At 44.3% G+C, this 14,610-nt stretch overlaps 1 protein-coding gene across 1 annotated transcript in view; it reads right to left on the minus strand.

The window, feature by feature from the left end:
- Window positions 1-4,339, minus strand: part of DDX41 (DEAD-box helicase 41) — a 41,939-nt gene extending 37,600 nt beyond the window's left edge. Inside the window, exons 1-5 of the mRNA XM_073651179.1 lie at window positions 4,147-4,339; window positions 3,912-3,995; window positions 1,664-1,823; window positions 677-751; window positions 315-375 (exon numbers count right to left, since the gene is read on the minus strand). Of these exons, the coding sequence (XP_073507280.1) occupies window positions 315-375; window positions 677-751; window positions 1,664-1,823; window positions 3,912-3,995; window positions 4,147-4,170 (404 nt within the window). The 5' untranslated portion in view covers window positions 4,171-4,339. The remainder of the gene's footprint in view (window positions 1-314; window positions 376-676; window positions 752-1,663; window positions 1,824-3,911; window positions 3,996-4,146) is intronic.
- Between the last annotated feature and the right edge of the window lie 10,271 nt (window positions 4,340-14,610).

The following is a 14,610-nucleotide window of genomic DNA, read 5'->3' on the forward strand; positions in this document are numbered from 1 at the left end:
GAATTAGACAAGCTGTGGTGTCCCACCCCCATCCCTCCCCAGCTCCATTTTGGCAGAGCTGCGAGAAACTGTTGTAAAAACATTAAAAGTCACAACATTTTGGTGCAACTTCATATTGCACCTAAATGTTATGACTTTTCAAAGATTTTACACCACAATTCTGTGTTAAAGCTTTGATAAATCGGGCCATATGTGTTTAATTTATGTTGTCAGTTTTGACTGACAGACTCCATTTAAAAACTAAAAAAAAAAAAAAAAAAAAGGGATTTCTCCACGCACATTTGTGGCATTGCACTTTACAAATGTGGGCTTACCTGGTTTTTATCGGGTCGTCATATGTAATACCTTTGGCCATTTCTTTCACAGACATCAAAGCTTTATGGAAAAAAAAAACAATGAAATTAAAATATGGGAAGATTACGGTACACTAAATGTAATTATTTAATCCAAACTTTTTCTGGTTGTCATCAAGTAAATATAATTACCTAAGACATGTAAATCATCGACTAGATATGGAAAATGTTCAACACTATCATTCACAAAAGTTCCAGCTAGGAATGAGCATTTTACGATTATTTTTTAGTGTTTTTTTTTTTTTTTTTATGATGGAGGGATAAAAATATGCATTGAGGCCATGAATATACCCGCATATTAGATGATTCAGGTTTGTGCTTACCTCTTCCTTCTGTCACACTCTCCAAGATCTTCTCTTCTTCTTTCAGCTGCTTTTCCTTTGCAGATTCTTTTCTTGCTGTCAAATAAATATATGCATGAGTATAACTTCCTATGTAGATGCTGCCATCTACTATACAACAAATATGACATTATGTGGCTTTAAAGTGTTCACATTTCTTTTACATCAGACAAAAAGACTCTGGCGTGTTATGCCTTATCGGCATGAAACACCACAGGGCAGCACGGTGGCTCAGTGGTTAGCACTGTTACTTTGCAGTGCTAGGGTGCTGGGATCAAATCTCTCCAAGGACAACATCTACAAGGAGTTTGTATGGGTTTCCGCCCACACTCCGAAGACATATTTATAGGGAATAGACTGAGCCGCAATGGGGAAAGTGATGATGATGATGTATGTAAAGTGCTGTTTTACTATAAGTAGCAATAGAAGCAAATAAAATAAATAAATATGCATAGTATAGCTGTCTATGTAACTCTGCCACCAGATATGCCTAATGTAAGATCCGGCAAAGAAGCAAACCATACAGTGACATTTTAGAGCAGACCAGTCACCTGAACACTCTGCTCTATGTAAGGTCAGCTCTTTCTATTCAGCCAGATTGGCATAAAAATTTATTCATAAGGAGAACCCTCTCACCAGTGATAGATGGGTGGCCGCTTTAAAGCAAATAAGCAAATACATAGTAGGATGTCAATCACTGTATGGAAGGTGGAGGAGCTGAACAGAAGCACTCTCTACATGGATACAACACACTCGTCTATATTCTTGCATGGCTTCTGTTAGCCAAATGGCACACTATTATTCAGTGCTGTTTGGCTTCATAGCATATCTGACTTATCCCTCTAATTGGTATTCGTAAAGCAGAATATTCAGGTGTTCAAGTACTGTAGGTGTGCTACAAATATTCAGTGGATTAAACTGAAGAAGTAAATAATGGAGGCAATAGTAAAAGGTTACACACACACACACCTTCGGCTTTCTCCTTTAAGTGTTGATGCTGATCCAAGAGACTGACGTTAGATCGAGGGCCCAGAGGAATGTCATCTTCATCCGCCCGATGCTCGCTGCCACTGTCCTTCTGCTCCTCTTCTATCACTCCTTTCTTACGCATCTGCAGACGCTTTTGAAGCTGCAAGTTGTAAGAAAAATGCTTTTAGAAGGTAGGATTCACACATCCTTTTTTGAGGTTGGAGTACATACTAGTCATGGGTCTCCTGACACAAATACTATAGCTTCATATATGCCCTTAAGGCTATGGAGTTCAAGTCAGGAGACCCGTGGCCGGTCCATGAACCACAAAACACGTATGTGTGACTCCAGCCTAAAGCGAACTTCTCAGCTTCATTATGTTGCCTTGCCTGCATGCAACATGAAGTGATCGTGTAAGGCCACAGTCACACGTTCAGTACTTGGGCAGAATGTCACATCAGTATCTGTAAGCCAAAACCAGGAGTGGGTAATAATACAGAAGTGGTTTCTATTATACTTTTCCTCTGATTGTCCCACTCCTGGCTTTGGCAGACAAATACGGATGTAAAATACTGTAGTAAAGCAGTGGACAATCCATTTAAAGGGGTTTTCCCACAAATATATTTAATTTTAATCAATAGACTTTGGAATAATAATAATTTCCACATTGTCAGATCACGCCACATCACCTGGGCAGGGGGGGGGGGGGGGTGGCACGCAAAACAGTATACAGACATTACAGCAGGGGCTCACAGCTGATTCATTCTTTGAAGTAAAATATTGTTTAGAAACAGGCAGGGAAATGTTTTTGCCTCACAAAAAGAATCAGCTTTGCTCCCATACTGTCCTGTCTGTATACTCTTTCTTCATTCCGTGCCCAGGAGCTGTGGTATGATCAGACCATGTTCCTGTACGGTCAGACACAGCCAGTACACAGTACACAGCAGGGGCACATGTATAAGATTATCTCAGCACAGGAACATTTTATTCAAACATATCCAATTGTGGAAATTATTATTCCAAGATCTATTGATTAAAATGCAATTTGTTCATGGGAAAACCCCTTTAACTGTTTAGATGCTATGGTCAATACTGAGCATGACATATAAGGGGTTGTCCACATAGTAGAGAACCTCTTTAGAGACCAATTGCATAGGTCTCCAATGGATGCATGATGCCCAAAGCTATTAGTAGCAGCACATATACCTGTAATCCCCTTTTTCAGCCTTAGGCTATGTTCAAACATTGCATTTTTGGTGCCTTTTTATGCAAATTTTCAGCTGCGTTTTACAGTACCAACAAAGTCTACGGGATTTCAGAAATCTCATGCACACAGCTTGGTTTTTTTCCTGACTGTTTTGTCAAAGAGCTGAATTTTTTGCAAAATGCAGCATGTCACTTCTTTCAGCACTTTTTCAACTATTATAAGCAATGGGTAGTGCAAAAACATAGCAAAAAATGCTGGTATCAGGATTTGCTGCGTTTTTGGTGCCGAAGGCTGAGGAAGTTGAAATAGGTATTTTTTTTCTTTGTCACTAAACTTTATCAGTATGCACAAGAGACAAATGTATAGTGACAAAAACTGCACCAAAAAACAAGGAAAACCTGCTTTCTTGAGGCAGAAATGAGAGCAGGTTTTGCTGCAGAAAAAAAAAAAACATACCAAGAACAGAATGTGTGAATATAGCCTTTAGAGGGTTGTTCATTGTTGAGAAGAAAACCTGCAGTCCCAATGAGCGACTGCAGACTTCAGTATGACAGCTTGTTAGCGGACGGTCACATAAGTGTGCGACTTGCATACTTGAGCTCACCTGCCGACTAGACATGCTCATCCTCTCACTTCAAGTGCACTGAGCAAGGCTGAGCACGTCTAGTCGGCATGTGAGCAGAAGAATGCAAATGGCAACCTTGGGGGCTCATGATCGCCACAGGCAATGCTGGAAGATCCTGACAGCTTACATGCCACACGCTGTCAGCAGTCTGTAGTCACACACAGGGCTGCAGACTTTCATCCCAAGCCTGAACAACCCCTCTAACAGCCGCAATGAATGCAAAGCACGGTGCTTGTCATGGGGTAGGGGGACCAGTATCCATACAAATACACTAAGATAATGGGAATATGCTGCATACATCGGACTGTTCCCACCACTGAGGCACCATCATGATTACTGAGGTACAAAACGGAATAAAATGGTGACGATTACAGAAAAAAGTCACCTAAAAACAAACATAAACCCTGAGCAGTTACCAGTTGCTGCTTGCGCTGCTTCAGCGGTATATAAGGCACATAGTCGTCGTCTGACAGCGCGTCCTCCTCATGGTCACCAGCCCTCTGCAATGACACAACTTCATTATTCCCCAATCGCAACAAAGGGTTAAACGGATAGAAAAGCTTCTGCTATACTGCACAGGGGTGCAGAGAAAGGAAGGCTCTGATTGGCTACACGTGTAGGTCCGGGCACACAGCAGAGCCGCTCACTCACCTTCCTGTCGTCGCCGCTTTCCATGACAGCCAGTCGTCTCGCAGACGCAGCAAAGACGGTAAATGCGGCCTCACAACTGCCCGTATCCGCCGGGTAATCACAGGCGTCTACCAAATGCACACGAACGAGGAAGGGGCGTAAACCATCGTTCAGAGAGGGTCGTTTCCTATTGGCCCAGAGGACGGTGATGTATAGACTAAGCGACGAGCGTCGCCGATGACGTCACTGGCAGCCTCCACGGCCATTGAGAACAGTGGATGCTAGAATGTATGGGTGTTTGGTCGGTATGACGTCACTTCTGTCACGTGATTGCTCGCATTGGGCGACGCGTTGGTCATCCATCCAGGTGGGAGAATTGTGAAGAATGTTCCATCTTTTGCTTTCGTTCAGTGAGAAGTTGCAGGCGAAAAGAGCCGAAGGGTAGTGTGATGTCTGTGGTGGGATTTGGGGATGTTTGTCCTGGGAGGTCCATAATGTTGGGGTGATGTCTGTAGTGGGAGCCTGGAGGTGCGTAATGTTTGGGGGGTGGGGGGTGTATAATGTTTGGGGGGATGTCTGGTGAGCTCTGGGCTGCATAATATTGGAGTGATGTCTGGTGCATGACTGGTGGAAGCTGGAGGCTACATAATGTTGGGGGGGGGGGTGTCTGCTGTGGAAGTTGGATAATGTTGGGGGGGGTCTGTGGTGGGAGCTGGGAGGTGCATAATGTTGAGGGGGGATGTCTGGTGAGATCTGAGGGTTGCATAATGCTGGGGGATGTCTGTGGTGGGAGCTGGGAGGTGCATAATGTTGAGGGGGATGTCTGTGGGGGGAGCTGGGGGTGCATAATGTTGAGGGGGTGGGTGACTTGTGGGATCTGGAGGCTGCAGAATGTTGGGGGGGATGTCTGTGGTGGAAGCTGGGAGGTGCATAATGTTGGGGGGGGGTGACTGGTAGGAGCTGGAGGCTGCATAATGTTGGGGACGTTTGTGGTGGAAGCTGGGAGGTGCATAATGTTGGGGCATGTCTGGTGGAAGCTGGGACGTGCATAATGTTGGGGGGGTGTCTGGTGGGAGGTGCATAATGTTGGGGGGATATCTGTAGTAAGATCTGGGGGTGCATAATGTTGGACGGATGTCTGGTGGGAGCTGGGAGGTGCATAATGATGGGGGGGATGTCTGGTGGAAGGTGCATAATGTTGGGGGGAGGAGACTGGTGGGAGCTGGAGTCTGCATAATATTGGAGGGGATGTCTGTGGTGGGAGCTGGGGGCTACATAATGTTGGGGGATGTCTGTGGTGGGAGCTGGGGGCTACATAATGTTGGGGGATGTCTGTGGTGGGAGCTGAGGGCTACATAATGTTGGGGGATGTCTGTGGTGGGAGCTGGGGGCTGCATAATGTTGGGGTATTTCTGTGGTGGAAGCTGGGAGGTGCATCATGTTGGGGGAATGTCTGTGGTGGAAGCTGGGAGGTGCATCATGTTGGGGGAATGTCTGTGGTGGAAGCTGGGAGGTGCATCATGTTGGGGGAATGTCTGTGATGGAAGCTGGGAGGTGCATCATGTTGGGGGAATGTCTGTGGTGGGAGCTGGGAGGTGCATCATGTTGGGGGAATGTCTGTGATGGAAGCTGGGAGGTGCATCATGTTGGGGGAATGTCTGTGGTGGGAGCTGGGAGGTGCATCATGTTGGGGGAATGTCTGTGGTGGAAGCTGGGAGGTGCATCATGTTGGGGGAATGTCTGTGACGGAAGCTGGGAGGTGCATCATGTTGGGGGAATGTCTGTGATGGAAGCTGGGAGGTGCATCATGTTGGGGGAATGTCTGTGGTGGGAGCTGGGAGGTGCATCATGTTGGGGGAATGTCTGTGGTGGGAGCTGGGAGGTGCATCATGTTGGGGGAATGTCTGTGGTGGGAGCTGGGAGGTGCATCATGTTGGGGGGAAAGTCTGGTGGAAGCTGGGAGGTGCATCATGTTGGGGGAATGTCTGTGGTGGGGGCTGAATAATGTTGGGGGATGTCTGTGCTGGGAGCTGGGAGGTGCATAATGTTGGGGGGATGTCTGGTGGGAGCTTGCAGGTGCATAATGTTGGGGTGATTTTGGAGGGAGCTGGAAGGTGCATAATGTTGGGGGGGGTGTCTGGTGAAAGCTGGGACGTGCATAATGTTGGGGGGGTGTCTGGTGAAATCTGGAGGTGCATATTGTTGGGAGGGATGTCTGTGGTGGGGGCAGGGGCGTGCACAATGTTGGGAGGGATGTCTGTGGTGGGGGCAGGGGCGTGCATAATGTTGGGAGGGATGTCTGTGGTGGGGGCAGGGGCGTGCATAATGTTGGGAGGGATGTCTGTGGTGGGATCAGGGGCGTGCATAATGTTGGGAGGGATGTCTGTGGTGGGAGTAGTGGCGTGCAAAATGTTGGGAGGGATGTCTGTGGTGGGGTGCACGGACGTCCACCCGCTGCCATTACAACAGCATACTACATGCTCTTTCAACATACGGAGGGCAACTGCCACTGCCCATGTGCTGGCATCTCCCCACGGCCATGACAATTGGAGAACGTCTTTTTCCCCTCACACATGACAGCACCATGGCGAGAGAGTGGGATCTGCCCCTATTACTGGACAGGAAGCCAAGAGCACAATATAATAAGGCAACTCCCACTTCCTCCTTCTGTGTTTTCCTGTCCTCTGGCTGTAGGAGCCTTGAGCACACGGCGGGATTAGCTGTGAATCATGGTACACCATGGCGTGTTCGTGCTCTATAGCAACCTCTAGTAAGAAGGGCACTGAGTACAGGGGCCCAGTCGGGTGGTGAATTGCTAACATCAGTCCGAGAGGATCTATATTTAATGCTTCAGGACCTACCTATGTTCGGTGTCTGGGGCTTTGTGTTTCGGTAGCTCTGTGATTAGTGATTCTCACGTCTTGGTGTAGGCCAGGCGCGGGCCTGCAGCCTGTGTGTGGGGCAGGCCTTTTTATACATAGTTAAACAAAGGAACTACATATTGCGGCAAAGGGCGTATATATGATAACTTCATACTGCAGGGAGAGACATGTATTTTAGAACAACAAAGAAAGTGATAATACAACATGCCAATATCTGAGTAGATTTTCACCAAACTCCATTACAATTCATAAATCCCCATGTCCCTTTTAACTAATGTTGTTATTCCCATAACTTTTGACATATTGACAACTGTATTGTCCATGTCCTTGACACAGACACTACGTACTACCATATAACGCCACTCATTTTTCTCACATTAGCTGCTGCAATTAACCTTTGTGTATGCCAGCCATACTTGCTAATGGTACTGATTTCATTCTACGGCTCCATTCTGGGGAGAGCTCCCAGAACTGCATCTCATTAGCTGCAAAAGTTAGTTGATTAAGTTTGCCCAAGAAGACTGCTAGGTCCAGCATGGCTGTTCAGAATATTATGGCTGATCATTCTCTTACACAATGGTGTAAAATATACCAAACTAAAAATTAATGTAGTGCCTCCTGAGACTGTCCCTATGCAAGAATCAGAAATCGACTCCATCCGTGAGCTGGATTAGAATTCTGCACTGATTTACACCCTGTGCAGCATTGATTATGCTGGGTCAGAGTTTGCCATGCCATCAGTTTCTAAATGTGTAATTTTTTCAAATTAACGTTCACCTTCTGATCTGTATTCTATGGTGACTAAAATATGGCAATAAGAGATTCCCAAATCATTGCATTCTTGTTTTCCTTAAATCTTACACAACGTCCCACTTCTTTGGAATTGGAGTTGTATGAAACAATGCACTATTTCTAATAAAATATATTGTTGTTTCTTGTTATTGACCTTCTAATCTTACAGAAATGGCAATACTCTAGCCTTGGTTCCCTAGAGGTTTCCTCCCAAGGGGTTTTCCTCTTCTGAGTGATACAAGATGATTCTTTGTGAATCGGAGGTTTTGACATTTTTAGGGTCTTTTCCATTGAAGTTGGTCGGATTATACATTTCAGGCTCTAAATGAAATGACAGAAATGTGACTTGCAATAAAATTTGGTATAACAAAGTTTCTGTGCTTTTGTTTCACAATTATTTGTTTGATTTTGCTTGGGAATCCGTATCCAACACATATGACCTAGTAAGGTTTACACTGAAAGATAATTATGAATTGAGTGGTCTTAAGAACGCTCATTCACAATAGTTTGTCAGTATAAATGCAGCTTAACACACTGTTCACATTAGCATTGTGGTTTTCGTCTATACCAGAAACAACAAATCCGTGCCAGAGCCACCGCAGAGCAAATACCAGCTACATCAACTTACAGACGGATAGGTTGGCTTCCATCAAAGTGTCCATAGTTTCCTAGGAGAAATCTCCCATGTGCAGCAGCTATTTTTTGTTTGACAGTGAAAACACTATTTTAGGAGACACTGGCCCGGACACATCAAGCCTGGAGTTTTGCACACTTGTCCTGAGGACGTGTGCTCTGGAGTAATGTGCTCCTCTTAATGAATTTAGAGCATCTTTCAGCTGCCGTGCACTAAAGACACATATATACTAGCCAGCGACTAGCCAGTACAGTTCTGTTATGAGTCTTTGGGTGCGGTTGGCCATGTGGACCTTTCAAAAAGCTGTCATAACTGGCATAAAAACCGCCCAACGTTGCAAATTCTCTGTGCAGCTGCAAGTTGTGCTTACATTTTATGACATTTCAAGTAGTATTATGCTAGAAAACTGACTATAAACAGGTTCATGATTCGGGGCCACTGTGTATTGTAATATTACGAGATATTGCACCATTACATATAAAAGTACAGAGTTTGTGGTCACAATCTGCTGTTAGATGTTAAAGTGTTAGTAAAAGATAGGCCATAATTATTTTCAGTTTGCTGCTGTAAAATACATAATGGCAGGAATATTTTAATCCAGGCACAAACAATGGAGGTGGCGCTATAGAAAGAGCCACATTTCCGTAACTCCACTCCCGGTTGTTTCCATAGCCCCACCACCAGTGATCAGCATCTGAATGGAGTGATTTTTGTCCAAGCTTGAAATGAACCACTAAGGTTTAAAAAAAAAGACACAAGTTCATCAGGTTCAGCATATTGCAATATGGTGGAAGGCAAATACCTTCATGTAGCAAAAGTCAATTTCTACAGTTTACGGGAAAAAATCTTTACCAAATCTGGATCTGGATCAACAACCCATCTCCAGAAATTTGATACCCATATTTCTAAAATCTTACAATGCATCCAGGCTGCTTTTCAACTGTTTTACTAAATTATTTATTATTATAGTGCCATTTATTCCATGGCACTTTACATGTGAAAGGGGGTATAAATCTATTCATGAAGAACGTTACATGGACTCACTTCTATTACAGTAAAGAATCCCTGTCTATGCTGGTAGTACAATCCCATTAAGCCATGTTATATTTCCAGTGTGGTAGTTTGATCTTGTCTATTGTACCACAATTACCATTTACAGAGATATTTAAAGAGACAATGCACAAACTGCCCACGCAGTATAACAAAAATCTTGGCTAGAAAGTTCTATACGAATATTGTGAAATACACAATGATTCTAATAATCTAAGAAGACTGTCCCAAATTACAGGGCTCTGCAAGGACCAGTCAGAATGGAACGGTGTCCAGCTATTATTGTCTGTAGGGCTGCTGAAGGGGGTGCGAGGTTATGGCTGGCAGTCTGATAGACAGTAAAGAGCGAAGTGACGCGTATGTGCTCCCACCACTCCTTTCTGTTATTTTAGGGCCCAAACAGTCAGAACACCTGAGATCAGAGTATTATCAACTATCCTAGGTCGTAACATGCTCTGATGGGATAAACCATTTAGTTTAAAGCACCAGTCGAGCATTTTTTTTTTGTTTTATTACAGCGCTGGAGTGGTGCCACTTATCTAAGTTCCCTGCATTTAGTCTTACACTTACCAATCACAGTCTTCATCTTTTGTCAGCACCATTCCGGTCGGTCTCCCATAGTTTGTGACATGCCGGATTGCTCCAATTTTTGCTGGAGCGATTTGAAAGTTACTTCTCAATTTTTCGGATTATACAACACAATTTTTTCCCCTAAGGTAGTTTACCGGGGAGGGAGGGGAGTGGGGCAGCTGACTCACAGGAGACAGGGTTACTGCTTCAGGAGGCTGGCAACGGCTGGAGTTGATCTCAATCTGTGCCGCCCTTGACTGCCATTTTCCCTGAGCCCATCGCAAGAATATCAGTGGGAAGGGGACTCCACTCACTGCCAACATCTTATGAGAGCCCGCAGCCTCACACCGCCGGGACACCCCCTCCTCCCAGCCCAGCGCCCGCAGCATCACCCCACTCCTGCCACCGGCACTGGCCTGAAGCAGTGACCCTTCCTCCTGTGACCCCCAGACCACCGCTGCTGCCCCCTAAGCTACCATAAAATAGTAATATAAAACTCTAAACCATTTAATTAAAAAAAAAAAATTCCTATTTTCCTCTTCAAAGTTTGAGGTACGTGTTATGGTCCGGTGCGTCTTATAGTCTGCAAAATACAGTAAGTCTACCAGAGCCAGAACGAGGCTCATAGACTAACATTGAGAGCTTGTGACCGTTACCTCTGAATTCCAGTCAGTTACAAGATGGCAGTGTGGGACCAACATGGAGCTGGGAAGAAAAGACGGCGACTGGTAAATATATTACTGGGGGCAGGAACATAGATTAGTAGCACCACTCCAGCGCTGCAATAAAAAAAACACTGGAGTGGTGTTTTAAATTAGACCGAAAAAAGATGTGCATAAAATCGGCACAAATGTGATTCCTTACTTCGGTATAAACAGTAGACCAGGCAATGATGGATAAACATGACAGCACCTAAAAAAGCATCAAACAAGATTATCTACTGCCATGCCAGTTTTTGGAAAGATATATTTTCTACTCCTTTTATATTTTCACAGATAAAGGGTTTCACAGAAACCTGAGATTTTGCCCCCCTGTAGAGTAGAGGCAAAGAATTAGCATATTGCAGTCACGGTTTTGAATCCAACCCAGTTCCACATGTAAAGTTCTTCCTTTAAAAGTCCATGGAACTGGTGGCCAAGTAGTCCTTCCTTCCAATGGTGCTGACTTGTTTAGTCTGCATAGCCTCCAACTTAATACGATGGCCCAAACCTCCGCAAAATGCACAGCCTCGTCCACCTAGGAAAAGAGAAGACACAATTACAACCTAACCACATCACAGATCACACAGCACCTCACTGTCCTGACTGGGAAACCAGGACGGTCCATTATCTAGTCCTTGTATTTACAAGACAGTCCTGAAAAACCTAAACACTTTTTCCAGTCCTTTCTGAGTAGGGACACTGCTCCAACATACCGCATTCACATCTTCTACGACACCACCCTTTATCATAATGGGTTCATATCCTCAGGGCACTCATTAAGAGGAATCAGTTACAAATCTTAATCTTTAAAATTCAGTTCCTCTCATTTGTGTGAAAATCCCTAAACAATGAGTTACAAGTAGACACAACTAACCCATAAAATGACAGGGAGAGGCTTTGCATTACTCACCTCCAATGTCCAGCATGGTCTCGTCACTGCTATTGAGTACCTGAAAGACGGGGGCACTCGTTACTTCGCCTCCATAAGTAGAGCTTTCAAGTCCAACAGGCTAATCTGTGGGAGAGGGAAGGTTAATTACAGAAATCATGCAGCATGGCCATACACTAATGCCACATACTACAGGTGCATCTCAGTAAATTAAAATATCATAAAAAAGTTAATTTATTTCAGTTCTTCAATACAAAAAGTGAAACTCATATTATATAGAGTCATTACAAACAAACCGTGATCTATTGCAAGTGTTTATTTCTGTTAATGTTGATGATCATGACTTACAGTCAATGAAAACACAAAAGTCATTATCTCAGTAAATTAGAATACTTTATAACAGCTTGAAAAATGTTTTTAAAATCCAAAATGTTGCCCTACTGATATGTATGTTCAGTGAATGCAGTCAATACTTGGTCTGGGCTCCTTTTGCATCAATTACTGCATCAATGCGGCGTGGCATGGAGGCGATCAGCCTGTGGCAATGCTGAGGTTTTATGGAAGCCCAGGTTGCTTTGATAGCAGCCTTCAGCTCATCTGCATTGTTGGGTCTGGTTTCTCTCATCTTCCTCTTGATTCTCTATGGGGTTAAGGTCAGGCGACTTTCCTGGCCAATCAAGCACAGTGATACTGTTGCTTTTAAACCAGGTATTGGTACTTTTGGCAGTGTGGACAGGTGCCAAGTCCTGCTGGAGAATGAAATTTCCATCTCCAAAAAGCTTGTCGGCAGAGGGAAGTGACGCGCCCACTTGGCCTTGGGGTACAAATAGTAAAATACTCAGTATAAATAGTAAAAGGATTAAATCGGATAATATTGGACCGATAAAAAGTGAGGAAGGCAAAATCATAGAGAAAGATGAGGATAAAGCTAATCTATTAAATAATTTTTTTTCGACAACTTTCACAAAGGAAATAGAACTAACAGGAGAAATGAGAAGTGACAAGCTTAATCCTCCACTAAGTATGACAAATCTAACCCAAGTTGTACAGAAACGCCTCAGTAACATTAAAATAAACAAATCACCAGGACCTGATGGCATACACCCACGGGTACTAAGGGAACTAAGTAATGTGATAGACAGACCGTTATATCTTATATTTAATGACTCTGTTGAGACTGGGTCTGTGCCACTTGATTGGCGACAGGCGAATGTAGTGCCAATATTCAAAAAGGGAGCAAAAAGTGACGCCGGAAACTATCGGCCGGTGAGTCTGACGTCCGTTGTGGGCAAAATTTTTGAAAGCTTCATTAAAGAGGCAATTACGGAGCATCTTGATGCTAATAATCTTTTAATCCCGAACCAACATGGATTCATGAGGAATCGCTCCTGCCAAACAAACCTGATTGACTTCTACGAGGAGGTTAGCGAGTAGATCAGGGGGAACCAGTGGATGTCGTGTATCTCGACTTCTCAAAAGCGTTCGATAGCGTGCCACATAATAGGTTGGTATACAAAATGAGAATGATGGGGCTGGGGGAAAATGTCTGCAAGTGGGTAGCTAACTGGCTAAAGGATAGAAGGCAGAGGGTGGTTATAAATGGAATATACTCAGATTGGGTAAGCGTCACTAGTGGGGTACCACAGGGATCTGTACTAGGCCCAATGTTATTTAATATCTTTATTAACGACATAGTCAACGGGATAAATAGTAAAATATCAATATTTGCAGATGACACAAAGTTATGTAAAACAATTAATACAAAAGAGGACAGTGCAGACCTACAGAGGGATTTGGATAAGCTGGGTAGGTGGAGCATTAAATGGCAAATGAGGTTTAACGAGGAGAAATGTAAGGTCATACATATGGGAAGGAAAAATGGAAGTCACCAGTACTCACTGAATGGGAAATCATTGGGGAATTCAGAGATGGAGAAGGACTTGGGCATCTTGATTGATAGCAAACTAAATTGGAGTGCCCAAAGTCAGGCCGCTGCTGTAAGGGCAAACAGGGTAATGGGATGTATCAGAAGAGGTATAGCTGCAAAGGATGAGAACATTGTTCTTCCACTGTACAAAGCACTGGTCAGACCCCACTAGGAATACTGTGCTCAGTTATGGGCCCCAATATATAGAAAGGATATAAACGAGCTTGAAAAGGTACAAAGGAGGGCAACAAAATTAATAAAGGGAATGGAGGGACTGCAATACCCAGAGAGGTTGGCAAAACTAGGACTATTCAGCCTGGAAAAGAGAAGGTTGAGGGGGGACATAATAAATGTGTACAAATATGTTAGGGGACAGTATAGAGATCTTGCCAGGGATTTGTTCAAAAGGAGGGATATTACAGTAACAAGAGGGCATTCACTAAGACTGGAAGAGAAAAGGTTTCAGCACCAGCATAGGAAGGGGTTCTTTACGGTAAGTGCAGTGAGAATATGGAATTCACTGAGTGAGGAGACGGTAATGTCGGATTCACTACACCAGTTCAAGCAGGGACTGGATGCATTTCTAGATACCAGGCAGATTTCAGCATATACCGTACTTAAAAATAAAATAAAATAGTAGGTTGATACAGGGATTTATTCTGACTGCTGGTTTCAGAGTCGGGAGGGAATTTTTCCTCAGGTGAAGATTGGCTAAATCATTTGGGGTTTTTGCCCTCCTCTGGATCAACTTTACCAATTACAGAACTAACAGGTCGAACTTGATGGACGCAAGTCTTTATTCAGCTTTACAAACTATGTTACTATGTTACCCAGTGCCGGGCTGGGGGATGTCAGAGTGGCGGTGATCCGGTCCGTGACCCAGGATGGTCAATACAAAGGGGTTCGTGACGCCACCTGTGGTATGCGGCTAAGGGAGTCGCCGCTGCGGAGCCGGTCCTCTGGAGCTGATGTTGTGGCTCTCCACAGGTAGAGCTTAGCTCCAGGGCAGTGTAGATGTTATGGGTTATGCTGGGCGATGT

Source organism: Phyllobates terribilis, unplaced genomic scaffold (assembly GCF_046119375.1).
Source record: "Phyllobates terribilis strain yellow unplaced genomic scaffold, ASM4611937v1 Scaffold_11__3_contigs__length_659146591, whole genome shotgun sequence".
Lineage (NCBI taxonomy): Eukaryota > Metazoa > Chordata > Amphibia > Anura > Dendrobatidae > Phyllobates > Phyllobates terribilis.